The following is a 19,516-nucleotide window of genomic DNA, read 5'->3' on the forward strand; positions in this document are numbered from 1 at the left end:
AGTCAGTTTGATTTTAATTCCAGGTATTGGGTGTTCTTCTACATTAAATTGTGCTTCTCAATATTGCGGATGACGGCTTACACGGTTATTAAATTATGTCGTCCTGCATACTCTGGTTTTATGGCCACCTAGTATTTTTGCGGCTATATCACAGCCACCTCCTGCCTGGTCCATGTTTGGATTCTCATTTTCCTTGCATTGAATTCGACAATAAGCAGAGGGTACTGTATTTTTACATTACTACTTGACAATTCAGTGGTTGCATCGAAGCTCTTTTCTATCTGATCAGCCTCGCTAGATGTAGTTCGCAGGCCAGCACTACTTTCAATGGGTCCCTTTTGATAATCCTGAGAGCAACGAGGGCTATCCTCTTGTTAATGCCGCACAATTCCTCTGTGTTACCCGCTGCATGCTTAGTGATCAGGTATTTCATACCTAGGTCTCGTCTGTTTGCTAAGCCATGTTAGTAGATTACGCGCCCACCTTTAGACCTGTACATTTATCGTCTGTTCTCCTAATTTTGATAAGTCTTAAGTTATCAATTACGTTTTTACCCGGGAGTCTTTATTGCACAATATTAGTGAAGGCTATAAAACAACAGGCGGCTGAAATATATCTTATGTGTTTGGCAGTTGGGCACCGGTTTTGGACGTCAAAAGCCATATTATTACCTCTATCTTTGTAATTGCCCTTGAAAAAGCGACCTTTTAAATAATTTGGCGTTTTCGTTGCTGATGCCTCACAGCTCAATTACTTGAGTCAACGAAAGCATGAAGTTCCGTTTACCACAAGAAAACCCTAACGAATTTTTTTTAGTGAGTGGTCATTGGAGCGTACACGAAAATGTTCTGGTCATTGCTCTCTCCACGATAAGATGACTCCACTCCAGGCAGTATTGATAAGTGAATAGTTAAGCGTATCTGCCGATATTTATACTATTTACCATATTGTTACGTGACAAGGTGTTTATTTTCCGTTAGAGGAACTGAGTCCAAGGCTTATCAGCTCCCGCTTGTTCCTTACTGTCACTTCTTTTTCTCCTCTTCGCTTCCGATCTTTAGCTCATGACATTTCCGCATCGCAGAAGAAACCATCAGGGTAAGTAAACAGGCTGTCTGGGATGAAACGTTTTGAGCCGGGCTACATGTGCCACTTGCGTCTTCTGTGAGCGTTAGCCGCTTTGATTACGGCATATGATATAGTTATTCTGATGCTCGAAGATAACAAAAGAACCGCTATAATGGCACAGACCCTTCTGAGATAACTCACGCTTGCGTAGCGGCGTCTACAGTCACACTATATCGTTAGGTGCATAGCAGACACGCGCGCATCGGTTGTCGCAATGCTCCTTGGAGTGAGTGTGTGTCAATATTGCGGGACGAGCAAAGTGGGGAGCTTCTTCACCTCGACAGAGAGTAATGTCGATAGATGGGTCGTTGTAGGAGGGTATCCAGGCAGCTGCGGGGAAGGTGAGCATAGATGAGGTAGAACGGACTGTAGCCAGTCGTCTATGCGCTGTATTATATGCGTGCGGGATAAAAGGGAGGATGTCATCCCAGTTGTTTTGGTGGGAATCGACGTTTATTACTAGCATAGCAGTTAGAAAGCGCTTAGTGCGTTCAACAAGGCCGTTTGTTTGGGGATGCTACGGCGTTGATTGACGAAAATCACATGCACATAGGCGAAGAAGTTTTTCTCTAACATCAGCAGTAAACTGTCGTCCACGGTCACTGAGTAGAACGTGATGTGTACCGTGTCGGAGAACAAGAATCCGCAAAGAAGAAATTTGGACCCCTCGGAAGTAGTGGCCGTTCGTACTGCACCTGTCTCAGAGTAACGGGTTAGATGGTCGCCCTACTATGATTCAACGGTTCTCGTTGGAAGACCGCGGCAAAAGGCCCAAGAGGTCGATGCCCACTTTTTCGAAAGGTGCGATTAGAGGTGCGGCAGGTTGCAGCTGCCCCGGCAGGCTGATGTTGGCAGCTTGTAATGCTGACGCACCACACAACTGGCTACAGAGAGTTCAATGGTTCGAAGCGTTTTTCGCAAGTAAAATCTTTCCTGTGTGCGGTGACGGGTCCGGTCAAAACTTCAGTGGCCAGAAGTGGCATCGTAGAGCATCGTTTCAAGAACAGAAATTTAGAGATTTTTTGGAAACGACTAGAAGAAAACGCGCACCTCCAGGGATGAAATTCTGCTTTAAAGTAAGGCATCGCGAACAGAAAAACTGGCATCTGGTTAATTAGGGCAGCTTCGAAGGGCGTAACCAAATGCATGTCGTGGCGTCGTTCACACCAAAAGTGGGGAAGGTCAAAGCACGGTGGTGATATAGGCGCGAGGTAGTCTTCAAAGGTGTCGTTATCGTAACCCGTAGTCGGGAGCGGCAAGTGTGAGAGGCAGTCAGCGGCGGCGTGTTGACGGCCGTTCTTGCGAATCACAGTGAAGTTGAACTCTTTGAGGCGGAAAGCCCATCGCACGAGACTGCCGCATGGATTACGGAGGTTTACAAGTCAACACAGCGAATGATGGTCGGTGACGATAGTAAAGCAATTTCCAGAGATTGGAACGAAATCTTTGCATAGCAAAAACTATTGCAAGGCACACTTGTTCAGTCCCGGTGTAATTGCGTTCTGACTTGCTCAGCGAACGATTGCCATAAGCTATGAAATGCTGAATATCTCCGCGGTTCTGTATGAGCACAGCGCCAAAGCCGACCCCACTAGCGTCGGTGCGAACTTTAATAGGAGCAGAAGGGCAGAAGTGGCGCAGCACGTGCCCGATGGCCGAATACATTTCAGATGCCGGAAGAAAGATTCAGTCTGCAATAAAATTGAATGTTGTATTCTTGTGCAAAATGAATGTAAGAGGATAAGCAATGGCAGTGAACCCGGTGATAAAACGGCGAAAATGGGAACATAGTCCTAACAAGCACTGAAGTTCCTTCCCTGATTTCGGCGCTATGAAGTTGGTTAAAGCCTCAATCTTCTTGCGATCCACGCGAACACCATTTATATGAAGCAAGTGGCCAAGTCAGGCCTTCGACGAAATGACATTTTTTCGACTTGAGTACGAGGCCGACTTTGTCAATGCAAGCAAGAACGATGGCGAGGCGGCTGTTATGCACGTGAAATGTCTTGCCGATTATCACAACATCATCCAGATAGGATAAATTTGCGACTTTATTCCGCACAAAATGATGCCCATGAAACGTTCAAATGTAGCAGAAGTACTGCATGATACGAATGGTATTACGTTAGGATCATAAAGCCTGTCGGGTATCACAAATGCTGTATTGTCTTTGTCAGTCGAGTACATTGGTACCGGCCAGTAGCCTGATCTCAAATAAACCGAGAAGTAGGAAGCTGCGTGAAGGCAGTTTGTGGCATAGTGTATGCGTGGCAGGGAGTACACGCCTTTTGTTTACGCCATTAGGTCGTCGATGATCAATGCTAAATTGCCGTCCATTGTCTTTTTTTTTAACCAAGATAACGGGAGCCGCCTTAGTGCTTGAGGATTCCAGGATGACGCTGCATTGAAGCATAACCCGAACTGATTCTTCGATTAGCAGAAGTTTGGTTGGTGACAGACGATAAGGCTTCTGTTTGATCGGGCAGGCATATCCAGTATCGATTGCATGATGAATAGGACAAGTTGGAATCGCTGGCGACTGGTCCCAGGAAAAATTGAAAACGGACACATGCTTGGAAATAATGAAAATCATAATAATAATTGGTTCACAGAAACGGAAACATGAGGTATCTGTCACAATTGTTTCCTGCGGACACCTAAATTGCGCCGTTAGGAAAAGGAGGAAGGTGGGAGTGCAAGTGGAAAGTGGAGCTGCAGTGGAGGGCTACGAAGTAATTTCGACCACCTGGGAATTTCTAACGTGCGCTGACATCGCACAGCACACGGACGCCTCTTCGTTTTAGATCAAAATTTGGTGCTCGGTTTGGGCGCAGACGGGTTAATCATGGCCTGAACTCGAGACTCTGCACAGGAATTTGACTTCTCTTTATGAGCACGCGCACTTAGGGCAGCCACAGAAATCGACAAAACTTGTTCAAAATGAGCCCGTTTTATGCCACGAGGTAACACAGCTTGCTCTTCCGAACAGCTCACTGTCCACAGGTAGGTCTGGCCTCTAGTCACCTAAATGACGCAACGGGGAACCAAGAAACTCTTTGCGCAGGGAAGTGATTCCAGTAGGTTCCACTACGGCGTCAAAATCGTCGCACGAGTTTATAGATGCCACAACCTGGATGAACTCAGCAGACATCGCAGGCACAATTGTGTCCCCGATACAGAAAACGCTGCCAGATCAGGAGACCAGCACTCCACAACAACTGGCATACGCGCAGAGTTTAGTGAAATGTGTCCAGTTCGGAAGTCTAAAGTTGCACCACACTGTTGCAAGATGCCTATGCAAATAATTACTTCATGTGAATTACCTCAGAAGGAGACAACACTGCAAATTCTGATCGAAACGCTTGACCATCGATAGCAATGTTAGTACAGCCAGAACCACCTAGACTAGGAGAAGGCCTCGGCATTCCTCCCGTGACGTCACCACACTCAGCCCGTCCGGCCCGTCAGCCTCCGCCTGAGGTGCCGTCGAAAGAAGAAAAAAAAATACTGCAGCATGTTCGTAGGTATACGTCTAGAATTTATTTGCATCCAGTATAAATTGAGCACTGGAGTGATTGAAAGGACTAAGGCGAATTCTTTCCACGTCAATTTCGGCATTTGGAGCAGAGCTGACCCCCATAAAACAAAATACACTACAGATTTTGCAGTTAGAAAGACGATGCGCCGGAAAAACATCATTTTTTTCTTCAGTCTGTCACACACAGCCGTACAATTCAGGTCACAAATTTTATTTGGCATTGGTTTTCAATATCAGAGAATGACATTCAAACACAATACACACATAAATAAAGTATAACATAAATCAATCTCACTAGCGTAATAAAAATCTGAACTTCACAGTGCTGAATAATTTAAAATGAGGATGAGGAGAAACGGAGGGCGAAGGCAGGGATGCTAAACATTTCCAGAGAAGTCGACAACATAACACACAGTTCATATATTATATGTAATGCAGCATACACATTCGTGAAAACAGCTCACATTTTCACTTGAGGGTAGTCAACTTTCTCTTCTTTCCATTATTTTTTTCTTTGTTTATTTTTTTTTCGTTTCTGAAGGCCGCGTAATTCTTCAACAGAGTGTTTACTGCTGGATTAAGGATGTTCTTTAACATTGACTCTTGAGTGTGACCAGTTGCACAAGCGTCAAAGTCTTCACTGTCACACAGCAAATACTTCATCACACTTAGAAGTGCAGCTCTTTGATTACTTTCTGCATGAAACATATTCTCATGCTCTTTTCCTGTAATATGTTCCAGCACAATCTTGGTGCACAGCACCACATGAACGACACAAGGCTGTGGAAATTTCAAGCCACTTCTGCTCATATTATGAATCAACACATTATCACTGCATTCAAGCTCTCTTTCAGTAATTGTGAATAAATCACAGCAGTCATTGCAAGGTTGGTGCTTCAAAGCAGCATAGGCACAGTATCCAGCGATGTACACCAATGCCGGCATGTCTTCCCGGGGCTTCTTTAGCTCACAGCTTCTTAGCTTTATGTTATATTTGTGAATCAGCGTTTCACCACACGGCTCACTGCAAGTGTCAGTGGATGCTGGCATATCTGGCAAGATCAGAGTGTTCTTAAGGCGGATCTTTGCCTCAGCTTCAAATATCTGTGTGATCGACACATTATAATGGGACCCACACAGCTTCCGGTATTTTCCAAACCGAGCTTCGAGAGGATCGGTTTGAAATTTTCCAAGGAGAACATACGTAAAACCGAGCTCCTCCAGACAATACCTTGACACTTCAATCAAGGCGTATGTGGAAAGCCGGAGAGCTGAGTGTGTCTCTTTTGTCAAAGCGCCTGTATGCACACACCTACTTTTCCAGTCGTCGAGCCAGATAACAAATGTGTCGAGGAACTGCAGCTGCTCACCATTGATTTCACGTACTGGCTCTTGGCACACATCTCTCACTCTATGCCCCTTATGGGGAGTCTTGACATTGACGATGCTCCACCATCGCACAATTAAGTCAATAAAATCTGCGGTACCATCTACAAGCGTCAGATGCAGGGTTTCGCCTCTTAGCCTCAAAGCAGATGAAACAAAAGTGTTAAAAATTTGCAGAGCAAGTTTCACATTCTGCCTCTCAATATTTGTGGGATTTAATGCTTTATACGTTAGCCCAAAAGCCACTTTCGCAGTATTAGTTTGGTCAGCCTCATGAAGCTTTCTGAGTGATGTGAATGAAGCCCCCTCCATTTTATTTTTTGTGGTTCCAGGGGGAAAAGGTGGGTAATATAGACATTTGTCAGCATTTTTTTGGTTTAGCCAATTGTTCCTGATACATTTCAGCAAATACACTGAGTCAACAATGTGAAAGAGGGGCTGCTGCGGATTAGCTGGATGGGGGTAAACAATTTCTAGCTTCTGAGCCTCACTGAACATGGTCATTACTTTGCGGTTAATAGAATTATTGTCTGTAATGACTGCAACAATGTGCATGTTTGCTTCTTCAAGTCTCAAGACTACTTTTTTTACGGTTTCATGAAGCTCCTCTGCAGTAATTTTTGACACAGGAAGGATGTGTGCAACATCCTTGAACTGTGACAGGAGTGACTGCACCATAAATACATGCGCTGTTTTAGCTGGTTCAGAACAGTTGGCAGCAGCCTCTGTTACGCTGCCACCCTTATATTAAAAAAACTGCTGTAAGTGTATTTCATCTATCATTAATGTAGCATTTCTTTCATGAGCTTTCAGCAGACTTGCCCTCCTTTTCATATACCTTAGGAAGCCCTCTTCATTTTGCTCTTTTAATGGACTGACATCGTGTGCACCACAGACACGCTTGATTGTTGCAGTATGAGGTAACACTAGCTTTCCACTGCTTCTCAAAAACTTGTAGCCATGCGGTGAAATAGTGTACAAAATGCTACACAACACCAAAAGTTCTGCAGAGTATCGAACAGCATTATTCCTTTTCATGAGGAGATGACACTGCTCTTTGAGGAACATCACAGCGCCCAACTTCTCGGCCTCCAGAAGGCCTCCACTTGAAATGTCATCAAGAAGTGAGATCATCAATTTCAGTGCAGCCTTTCCTTTGTCCACGTGCTGTGGTTCTCCTTTAGTGCAGTGATCTTCAACATTATCCAAGAGGTGAACAAGCACGCGGAAATCGTGGATATAATCCGGGATCTCAAAACCCTTGTCAGATGTAAGACGAGCACCTCTCCAAAACACACACACAGACATATCCGACGACACAGTCACTGACACAAAAATCTCGGGAGCACCTGCTGTCACATTGACGTGAGCAAAGATCATGCAGCTGTCGCAAGGTACCGCTGTCCAAAACCTTTTCTCTCCTAGCTTGTGCAGGCGTGCACTGATGTCTTGGAGGCTGTTGATTTTGTTTTCTCGTTCCTTGTTCTCATGTGCCAAAGCTGACTGCTTTAAGGCCTCTTGAAGCTGTTCGCTCTCCACACGTGCTCGCTTTGCTTCAGGGTCTTCTCTAGACTGGCGAGAATCCGAAATATATTGTGGGCAGTCGGGAAAGATCGTTGGAATGGCATCAGGCGTAAGCCGGGTGAGCTTCATTTGAACCTCGATGGTCCGTCCGTCGCAGTCCGTGTATTTAGATGTTGTACGTAGGTGCTCGGGCTTGAAATGCCGTTCACAAACATGCGGAACAACCAGCGCCGTCATATTGTGAAACACTTTGACGCCTGCAAAACTGCGACATGCGCTTACAATTCTAAGCGCGAGATCTGTGAAAAGCGCATTTTACTGACCTATGAGCCATTCAACGAATGAATATACACACACGATCGCAAACGCACTTGAGCCCACGTGGTTTACACGTATAAATAAACGGTCACTTGAAAACGTATTCGCATAACAATGGATTATCGTAGTTTGCACTCATACGCTTTCAATGTACATTGTACATATAAATCATTACTGCACTAATTGAAAAGCGAGACAACACTTACCAGTGGATCTTTCAGTTTTCCAACGTCAACATCGTCCCGTCGCACTGCCCGCTGCCATTTTTTCCTTCGTTCGGGATAACTTGGGAACCTAAACAGTCTGACTTTCGGCCCGTTGTCGTAGTTTCCTCTACAGTTTGGCACACAACATCGGCCCATGACATCGAACAAACCGCACGTGTACACAGAGGAATAAATGCAAAAAAGCGAACCACGTGCAGCGACGTTCTCCTGCGGTGTCTCGTGTCTCGATAGCACCGGCTAAACGCGTCGCATGCGTCGCGTAGCACCTAGCGCCATCTGGTGCTCAAGGACGACACCACACTGCTAGGGCAGAGTGAGACGACATCAGAGGATGGGTGCGGGCGGGTGCGGAGGCCTTCTCCTAGTCTAGGTGGTTCTGGTACAGCACACACCAAGTGGCACCAAAGATTTACCATCAACACCAAAAAATACGACCGCATTATTCCCGCTGAACATCCCTTCGAGTTCCAGACGATTGTTGAAAGCTAAGCCCATAACAGAGACGGTTGGCCCAGTATCCACGAACGACATAGGGCGAATGCCATCAATGAGTGCTTCAAGTCTGTTCTTCAACATAAACACAGGCAAAGGTATTGACAAGGCTGACCTAAGGCGGCCTCATCTCCATCGGCCGCGCCGCCTAATTTGGCGTAGGAGGAGAACGGTGCTAAGGAGATGGTGATTGTCGCTGTGGTTGGGGTGATGGCGTCATACTGCGGTCAGAAGTAAGCGAGGCGTTGCGCAGCTGTGCTGGGTTGTAATCATCCCAAGTTGGTGAAGATTTTTGGGGATTAATATCAGTGTCAAGCCGAAGGAAAGCGCTGTGACAGAGGCAGTGGTCTTCTGGCTGCATGTCCCGTCCACCGCAGTAGCGAGAGATATGTTCTGTCATTCCTGAGTTGTAGCACACCTGTGGCGGGCGCCACTGGTCAGCAGTATAGTGCGTACAAACCTGATCAGGCAGGAAAGCTTAGTCCTGTGTAGCTGGAGAACGACTCCGCCTGTGTTTGCGGTCCTTCACCCAATAAATGCTGAGAAGAAAACATTTCATAGTGTCTTCGGTTGTCGAAGAAGGGTGCAGTGCACCGGGGCCCAAGAAGCAGATGGGGTCACGGGCTCTGGCTGCAGCGCGCAACCTTTATATTGATCTTCATCTCGGAAGAAAGATTCCTGATTTCGAAGCAGTTCTCAGACAATCCGGCGTATCAAGTAACCCATTCACTCGGGAGCACCAACATCCGTATTTGCCTTGGAAGTGACGTTGGCCAGTTATTAGCGGATGTTCACTACGTAAGGAAAATGTATCTCTAGATCACATAATATGGGAATGTGCAAAGTCACCAGGCAGGGCTAAAAATATAAATAAAGACGCCTGGGAGACCCTTCTGCGAAGCGCAGACCCAAGAGCTCAAAGTGAAATTGTTCGACTGGCCGAAGATGCCGCCGGAGTCCAAGAACTACCGGCCTGCAACTAAGGCGACTGTCCCACCTTCCGGGTCTAACCCCCCGAAGAGCGGGATAGTCACTCTGTTGGACGAATAAAAGTTTCTCTCTCTCTCTCTCTCTCTACACGCGAAAGAATTGAAAGGACGGTTATGATGACTATGAATATTGATATACAATATCAAAAGCAAATAGTAGAAAATATTGCACTAATTATGGCTAAATATAAATCATGTGGTCAGTTATGTACTTACTCATGTCTTATGAGTGCCCCGTTCTTGCACTCATAACGTAGGCAAGGTGTGGTAGAATTATATTCTCCTCCTTCTAGTAGCGGCGTTCCATCAGGTGTTAGGCATGGGGGAGCTGCGCAATATCCAACCATATCAGTGACTGCACTTCACATATATGCTGAATGACACCATTAAGCGAAATATTGTAGAGGTTAAGGAAAGTAGGTATTAAGGTTATGCTTTCAAAGGCTGCGTCAGCGACCTTTTTTGCCAGCAGATTTATGTATACAGATTTCTTTCGCAGCAGATGCACTAAAACTCAGCGAGCAGGAATTAGGCACATTTAAGAAGGCGAAGCAATTTAGTGAGTGCACTTGTATTATTAGTCACGCGGAATAGGTGGGTGCTTAGAAGATTTATGCTAACATCACCCAGTTAACGGCGTACGTGTCACAAAGTTTGTTCCAGGGGTGAGGTAGATGATCGACTCGATTGCTGTAATAGTTGCCTTAAAACGTCGCAGCTGGCCCTCTATTCAAGCAATAGTTTCACTATGCGATGTAAAGTCAAGGTCTCCATGCACAGGAATATGACCTTCAAATGAACCAGAGGTCAAAGCACGAAGTACTCAAAACCGTTAGTGATAGTTTTGAAGAAATGTGTGATAAAGTATACTGCTTCACTCGGGAAGAAATATGTTTTTAAAATGCCACTAAAAATGCGTGTTGTGAAGCCGTACATACCGCTGCCAGACATGTTATTCGCTGGGTAGTCTCCGAATCCCGCAAACTTCTCTTCTAGCCTGTTGTGTACTGCCATATGCACTGAATTTGCTTACTGATAATGGTCGTTCAAGATGTGCAGCCTAGGGAAAACGCAACTCGAGAAGCACTTCTCAAACGTCGTGACAAGGTAACGAAAGGGAACGGCTCAGTGTAACAGACGGTGGCGCACACTACCCTATTCGAGCGCGGAGGAAGCCGGCTTTCGCGAATGCGACCTGTGTGAGCAGACGGCACGTTTAGGTCATCTGCTGCTGTGCGGGGTTCGTTTATCCTGCTCTGTGAGAACTACCTTCAGCTTAAATGTTTGTATCATTGAAGCGGCAGTATTTAGGAGGGAATGTAGCCAGCGCGAGAATGCAGCATATCAGACAAAACGAGATGCTTTCGCGATTGGGAGAAGCATCTATTTCAGTGGATTGCTACTTTTCCGGGGGAAAGCTACTTTTTCACCCAGCACACTTATTGGAAACCTAAAACAATATCTATATAAAATGATGTAGAATACTTTGTCACACTTCTTCAAAACATCCACTGATATTTAATCACCTGCGATGCGTTTGATGCCCCTCGAAACAAGTGGATTCTTTTGTCAAGTTTTCCTTGCATGTATTTCGATGAGCAGTGCCCCGAATCGCATCCTCGTACGTTTCGAAGTATTCTCTCCTCTTCCTGTAATGATGTTTTATAGCATCACAATATGTTCGGCTATGTTCATAGTTACCTTGCACCAAATGACGAGATCACAGGTGGACTGCGAAATATGTTACGCCTTCTATTCCTTCCCAGTCGTCTAACTGAAGAGCCGCCGCATCTCTCTTACGTCACAGACCGGTGTTGGTCTATATAAAATTCGACCTACAATCTGGTGCTCTGCAGTGTTACGTGCCGACTCCTACCTGCAAGGGCCATGATTATGAGGAGAACTGTGATATGCTGTCGCGCTGAATATGATGTGCAACGAGGGACCGCGAAGTTTCAGCTCTCCAGGCGCACGGTGGTGTCGGCAAGCGGCCAGCTTGAAAAATGAGAATACTCTCAAGTCTCCTCGAGACTGCAAATGGCGAAAGCCACTTTACATGACTCTTTCCACTACCTGCGTCATCATTTTAATACCATATTATCACCACCAACAGACAAGATCGAATTGGCTCAGATATCAAAGCTAATGAATAAGCGCAAGGTGGCCGATATAAGTAAATAAAATGGAGAAAATTGAGCATGCTGTAAAGAACGGGGGAAGCCTTAAAGCGGTAAAGAAGAAATTGGGCATAGGCAAAAACCAGATGTATGCGATAAGAGACAAGGCTGGCAACGTCATCACGAATATGGACAAGATAGTCAAAGTAGCCGAGGAGTTCTATACAGATCTCTACAGTAGCCGAAGTAGTCAGGACCATAACGAGATTAGCGGCAGGTAAAAACAGTCAGACGTTCCACCATTGACGAAGGACGAGGTCAGCAAAGCCTTAGAAAGTATGAAAAGGGGGAAATCGGCTGGAGAGGATCAGATAAGCACAGATTTGCTAAAAGACGGAGGCGATATCGCGGTAGAAAAACTGGCCACCCTGTACACGCAGTGCCAGGTGTCATCGACGGTACCAGAATCATGGAAGAATGCAAACATTATCCTCATTCATAAGAAAGGGGACTTTAAGGTTCTTAAAAATTACAGACCAATCAGCCTATTGTCTGTTACGTATAAGGTATTTACTAAGGTAATCGCTAATATAATTAGGACAACCTTAGACTGTAATCAAGCAAAGGATCAAGCAGGTTTTCGGAAACGTTACTCTACTATCGATCCTATTCATACCATCAATCAGGTGAAAGGAAAATGCTCGGAATATAACCAGCCCTTATACATCATCATCATCATCATCAGCCTGACTATACCCACTGCAGGGCAAAGGCCTTTCTCATATTTCTCCAGTTAACCCGGTTCTGTGCTAGCTGCATCCACTTGACCCCTGCAAACTTCTTAATCTCATCTGCCCACCTAACTTTCTGCCGCCCCCTGCTACGCTTTCCTTCCCTTATACATAGCATTCATCGATTACGAAAAAGCATTTGACTCAGTTGAAACATCGGCGGTGATGCAGGCATTGCGAAATCAGGGGTTAGACGAGCCGTGCGTGAAAATGCTGGAAGATATATATTGCCGCAAAGTTATCTTACTGGCGCCGCCATGTGGCGTACTCGGCAGACTGGCACGCGCTCGTCTTCTTCAATCTCGGTGCTCGCCCGCCAGTTGGTTCCGTGCCGTATCTCGCCGGTGCTTTTACTTAGTTGTAAGTAAAACTGCTGGACCAGTTTCACTGGCTTCTGTGACATTTTTGATGGAGGTGCTGGATAGAGCCCATGTACGAAGAGCCTCTGGCTGCCCCCTACGCCAATCTACACACCCTGGACACGACACCTGTGCACAAGGCGAGCCGTCGCTGGAGAGGCTTAGCTCTCGAGTGTGGTCCTCTTGTTTTCCCACTGCGAACCACGATGACTACAGCGGCCATTCAGACCACTCAGCTTCCCGTGAGTGCCCAGCAGCTGATCTGCCATACTCCACGTATGCCTACGCCGTTTCATGGAGACAAGTTCGAAGACGTGTAGGACTGACTGACCAGCTACGACCGGGTCGCTGTGTTTAATGCGTGGGACGAGGAGCGGAAATTGCAGAATGTTTATTTCGCACAAGAAGATGCCGCCAAGATGTGGTTCGAAAATCATGAGGCTACCATTTCCACCTGGAAGGATTTCCAGCGGCAGCTGCTCGGAACATTCGGCAACGCTTCAAGAAAAGAGATGGCCGAACTCGCTCTACAGTCCCGAGCACAGCGGCCTAATGAAAGCGTCGCCATGTTTGTGGAAGAAATGACTCGCCTTTTCAACCGGGCGGATCCGTCCATGTTGGAGGTAAAGAAGGTGCGCCACCTTATGCAAGGCGGCAAGGAGCAGCTGTTCGTTGGCCTTGTACGTGACCCTTCACGTACTGTTGCTGATTTTACGAAAGAAGCAACACGCATCGAGCGTGCCTTGAATCAGCGATTTGTACATATTGGTCGCCTTGAATCAGCGATTTGTACATTTCGCTCACTCTGCGAACATCGCTGCCGTAGACTTCCGCTTGCCAATGGCCGGAAACGACAGGGAAGCCCTTCGCGAACTTATCCGAAGCATCGTGCGCGAAGAGCTGCAAAAGCTGCCCTCTCTCGAACAACATCCACGTGTTGGGGGCTTCTCGGATATAGAGCGCGAAGCGCTCCGCCAAGCAGTGCCATTAGTACCGTCCCTCCAGCCGCCTGCCCCACAGATCATGATGTACAGCGACGTGTTGCGTACCCCGGCGCCTGAACCATCGGTACCCTGCAACCTTGCTCCTCCCGCTTGTCCTCCACCCCAATATCCAGTTTAGACTGGTGTGCCTGAAGCTCGACCAGCCGTTCGCGAAGCATACGCGTGGCGCACGCCGAAGAATCCGCCTTTGTGCTTTCACTGCGGCGAAACCGGTCACGTTCTGCTCCACTGCCCGTACCGTCGGATGGGCTTTAGCGGATTTTTCCCGGATGCTCCTCGGCCGCACTATGGCGAACAACCTCGGGACATCGAACAATACCTCAGCAACCACGTCCGAACTGCGTCCCTCCAGTGACGCCAGTCCAGGTCACCAGCGCCGAGACAGTTTTCCACCAGCCGCCGTTCCTCCCTCAGGCAGTCCCCAAGTCCGCACCGGGAAAACTGAAGACGGCGACCCTCGGGGGTAGGGCCGCCGTCGATGGACACTACGACCAACATCCTCCGCTCTCCGATTCGATCACACAGACCGACCTCCGACCCTTCGCTCCGACCAACAGTCCGACCACTTTTCGACGATCGCCGAAGCTTTTCTCCAACGCCCCCAATCGACGCACCGCACGAACAACGAGTCCGACGACCTCCCGACGATCACAGAAGCTTACCTTCGACACCGCAATTCGACGCAGCGAACGACCCGTCAGCCCGACGATCCCTGACACACCGTACTTTGTCGACGGTGAGCTACATTCCGCCGAGATACCGATTGTCGTTGACAACCACAACACGACTGCCCTTGTAGATACCGGCGCAGATTTTAGCGTTAAGAGTCATAGCCTTGCTACCATTTGGCGAAAAGTCCTGACTCCTTGGCACGGAGCCCCGATAAGGACAGCCGGAGGGCATGTGGTTACGCCGCTCGGAGTGTGCGCCGCTCGCGTCGAGATTCACCACGTACCTTTCTCGTGTTGCTTCGTTGTGCTAGCAGAGTGCTACAAGGACCTGATTCTCGGCCTTGATTTTCTTAGAGAAAACGACGCAATCATCGACCTCCTTGACGTCATGATAACCTTTTCCACTCACCACGCAATTTCCGACGAGTACACACAGCACAGCGACGACTATACAGGCAGGCCAGTTTTCCGAGTGTGCACTCTACCTCCACGCCCCAGCTTGTTTGTTACAGTGCAGTGCGACAACCCCCCGCCTTTCAAGGACTTGCAGAAACGAACATGAATTTATTGTTTTGCCTACAAGTCTGCGTCGCTCGGGGGGTCTCTGCCTTGAGAAATAAACGAACTGAACTGCTTTTAACGAACTTTAGTGCCGAATACCGCCATTTACAGCTAGGTACTGCTATCGCTTATTTTGACGAAGTCAGTGCGCCATCCGCTCATTGCGCCCTTTCGCTGGCCAACGATAGCCCTCCCGAGAGTACTGGACATACCGTTAAAACTGACGTGAATCCTGCTCTGTCTCTTACCCAGAAATGCCGCCTTCAAGCAATTCTGGACACTTACCGTGACTGCTTTGCCGTCACTTCCAAAGTGAAACAGACGTCAGTAGCCAAACATCGAATCATAGTCCATCCCACCGAGCGCCCTATCCGCCAACACCCTTACCGAGTATCGGCGAAAAAAACGAGAAGCTATTCGGGCGCAGGTTGATGAAATGCTCCGCGATGATGTGATCCAGCCGTCTACAAGCCCATGGGCCTCACCAGCCGTGCTGGTCGCTAAAAAGGATGGAACACTCAGATTTTGCGTCGACTATAGGAGGCCTAACAAAATTACGAAAAAGGGCGTCTACCCATTGCCTCGAATCGATGACTCGTTCGACCGACTCCGCCACGCCTGGTACTTTTCATCGCTCGATCTACGCAGTGGATACTGGCAGATACAAGTCGACGAACGTGATCTAGAGGAGGCCGCATTCATTACTCCTGACGGACTGTACGAATTTAGGGTGTTTCCCTTCGTTTTGTGTTCAAAGAATGATGGACACTGTCTTAGCCGGCCTAAAATGGCAGGCGTGCCTCGTCTACCTTGACGACGTTGTCATTTTCTCCGCGACCTACGAGGAGCACTTCAAACGATTGACGGCCGTGCTAAATGCCATCCGCGGGCCGGGCTCTCAATAAAACCAGAAAAATGCCACTTTGCATTCCAACAGCTCAAGCTTCTGGGTCACGTCGTGAGTGCTGAGTGAATTAGCCCTGATCCAGAGAAGACGTCTGCCGTAGCTGCTTTCCCGACCCCCACTGATAAAAGTTCCGTGCGTCGGTATTTGGGCCTCTGTGCATATTACATGAGATTTGTGCACGACTTCTCCCGAATAGAGGAACCATTGACTCGTCTAACAAAGGACCACCAGCATTTCATCTGGGCCGACGAGCAGTAAAGGGCCTTCGAGGAGCTTCGCAAGCGCCTTCAAACAACGCCCGTACTTGGCCACTTCGACGAGGAGGCCGACACAGAATTGCATACCGACGCCAGTAACGTTGGCCTCGGTGCAGTTCTCGTTCAGTGGCAAGAAGGCGTTGAGCGAGTAATTGCTTACTCCAGCTGCACCCTGTCTCGTTCCGAAGCGAAATATTCTACTACCGAAAAAGAGTGCCTTGCAGTTGTATGGGCGGTAACAAAATTTCGGCCGTATTTGTATGGTCGGCCATTTACAGTGGTCAGCGACCACCACTTACTCTGTTGGTTAGCGATCCTTAAAGATCCTTCAGGCCGGTTAGTCCGCTGGAGTCTCCACTTACAGGAGTTCAACGTCACTATTGTGTACACGTCCGGCAAGAAGCACAGTGATGTTGACTGCCTATCCCGAGACCCTATCCCGTATTCGTCAATTGAAGCAGATGACTCCGTTTTTCTGGGCGCTCTCACGACGCCAGATCTCGCTCAACAGCAGCGAGACGACACCGCACTGCGATCCGTCATCGATAACCTCGAAAGAACCGCCTCATCTCCGCTTCGCCTTTTCACGCGTGGCCTGTCGTCGTTCTGCTTGAGTGACGGTGTCCTCTACAAGAAAAACTACGCTTCTACAGACATTCAGTATCTGCTGGTTGTCCCAACGCCGCTCCGTACCGACGTTTTGCAGGCATGCCACGACGAGCTTTCTGCCGGACATCTCGGGTTTTCTCGCACCTTGGCACGAGTACGACAAAGGTACTACTGGCCCAAGCTTGCCGCTATGGTTCAGCGCTATGTTAGGACGTGCCGTGATTGCCAACGTCGGAAGATACCACCTGTCAAGCCGGCCGGCCTGCTGCAGCCTATTGTTCCTCCGCGAATACCTTTTCACCAAGTCGGTATGGACTTGCTCGGCCCATTTCCTACGTCATCATTGGCAACCGGTACATTATAGTCGCCACAGATTATCTAACCCGCTATTGTGAGACAAAAGCTCTTCCCAGCGGCACGTCTACTGATATTGCGGACTTTTTCATCTTTAATCTAGTCCTTCTTCATGGTGCCCCTGCGATCGTTTTAACAGACAGAGGCACGGCATTTACTTCTGCTCTAACCCAGGAAGTGATGCGGCTCGTTGGCACTTGTCATCGCAGAACAACAGCTTACCACCCTCAGACGAATGGCCTTACCGAGCGACTGAATAACACCATCGCCGATATGCTTTCTATGTACGTCGACGAAGACCATAAGAACTGGGACCAGATACTACCGTATGCAACATTTGCGTATAACACCACAGTCCAGGAAACGACCCGCTTCACACCGTTTTGCTTTGTGTACGGTGGCGAGGCTTTCACCATGCTGGACGCAATGCTCCTGCCAGATGTTGCCCCCCCCCCCCCCCCCCATCGATCGCCGGTGCCGACCAATTCGTGCAGCATGCCAAGGCCGCTCACCAGCTGGCTAGACTGAGAGTCGGGGCACAGCAAGTTAAAGAGCTCGACGGTATAACCTTCGTCAGTTCAGTTCAGGCGTTCAGTCGTGTCCGACTCTTCGTGACCCTATGGACCATGTCACGCCACGCTTTCCGGTCTCTCACTATCTTCTTAACATCACATAGCTTCATCTGCAATGCCTCGAGAATGCCATCTAACCATCGCGTTCGCTGCCTACCCCTTCTCCGGCGACCCTCAACCTTTCCCAACATCAAATCTTTCTCCAGCGACTCCTCTCTTCTCATCAGATGACCAAAGTAGCTGAGCTTTAACTTTAGAATTTGACCCTCCAATGAGCAGTCAGGGTTTATGGTCGACAATATCGACTGATTTGATCTTCTGGCAGTCCAAGGAACTCTTAAGAGTCTTCGCCAGCACCACAATTCAAACGCGTCACAGTGAAAACTGTGAAGTCGGCAATCCGTCGGCGAGCGATCAAACGCCTCAGACGCCTCCACAAGTCGTTAGCGAACCTCCGGGTGACGGCTGCTGGCTCTTTGAGCGCTACGGATACTGCCGCTACGGCCGTGGCTGCAAGTATTCCCACAAGGCCACTGAAGCGGTGGCCTTGTGGTAGAGCATCCGCCTCGCATTCGGGAGGTACCGGGTTCGATCCCTGGTGCCGCCGGTTACCCACCGGTTTTTAAATGGGTACAAGCTTTCCCCTGGCCTGGTGCTCGGCTCTTCTGGGGTGAAATGCTTGGGAAAAGGGGTCACGGCCCAAATAGTTGCGCCGATGTGGCAGTGATTCGTTCCGCCATCGGACAACAATAAGTCCGCCTTGCGCGGCAACAGCCCATTATGTGGCCCTTTTTTTAGGACTGCTGCAGCTGAGTCTCTAAGGGAGCACTTCAGGTGAGGGTCAAAGGAAGTACCTTTGCAAGACAAACAGAACCACCTTTGCAGGCTGCGAGGTTCGAAACTGGGTTTGGGCCCACTGCGGAGGAGGGGCGCGCAGCGGGGTTTACGGAGCCTCTCCCAAACGCACACCCCTGTAAAAGCCGAGCACCAGGCCGGGGGACGCTTGTACCCATTTTTACCGGTGGGTGTCCGGCGGTGGGTTTCGAACTGACCACCTCCCGCAGCCGAGACGGGCGCTCTAACCACTAGGCCTTCGTCACAGGGAGGTAATTTACAACCCTGGCAATCAGGTTTGGGTGTGGACACCTGTTCGTCAGCGGGGTCGCTCCGAGAAGCTTCTGCGCCGCTACTTCGGCCCGTACGAAGTACAACGCAAAGTCAGCGACGTCACCTACGAAGTGATCCCGCAAGGACCTGTTCGCTCATCCCGACGGCAAGCACAATCGTAAGTCGTACATGTCGCCAGGATGAAGCCCTTCAACTCCCGCTAGGTCAAGCATCATGTGCTTTCTTTTGCTTCCTTTAACTGCTTTATGTGAACGCGGCATCCTCGCTGACTACCGTTACCCTCGACCTCGCCACTCGGCATCGGGACGATGCCTTTTCCACCGGGAAGGGCAATGCCGCAATGTTATCTTACTGGCGCCGCCATGTGGCGAGCTCGGGAGACTGGCACGCGCTCGTCTTCTTCGCTCTCGGTGCTCGCCCGCCCGTCGGTTCCGTGCCGTACCTTGCCGATGCTTTTAATTAGTTGTAAGCAAACCTTCTGAACCAGTTTCACTGACTTCTGTGACAATATAGTGGCTGCACAGCAATCATAGTTCTGTATAAAGGAAGTAACAAAATTCCCATAAAGAAAGGTGTTAGGCAAG

The 19,516-nt window shown here is 48.6% G+C and overlaps 1 protein-coding gene and 1 pseudogene across 2 annotated transcripts in view; both read right to left on the reverse strand.

Moving 5' to 3' along the window:
* Window positions 1-19,516, reverse strand: part of LOC146181132 (uncharacterized) — a 71,212-nt gene that overhangs the window by 20,357 nt on the left and 31,339 nt on the right. For both annotated transcript variants that reach the window (XM_084576273.1, XM_084576272.1), the window contains exon 5: window positions 9,819-9,930. In XM_084576273.1, coding sequence (XP_084432399.1) covers window positions 9,819-9,930 — 112 coding nt within the window. The remainder of the gene's footprint in view (window positions 1-9,818; window positions 9,931-19,516) is intronic.
* On the reverse strand, window positions 4,529-8,264 carry LOC146181134 (uncharacterized; annotated as a pseudogene).

This window comes from Amblyomma maculatum, chromosome 8 (genome assembly GCF_055883805.1).
Source record: "Amblyomma maculatum isolate TAMU_Amacu chromosome 8, ASM5588380v1, whole genome shotgun sequence".
NCBI lineage: Eukaryota > Metazoa > Arthropoda > Arachnida > Ixodida > Ixodidae > Amblyomma > Amblyomma maculatum.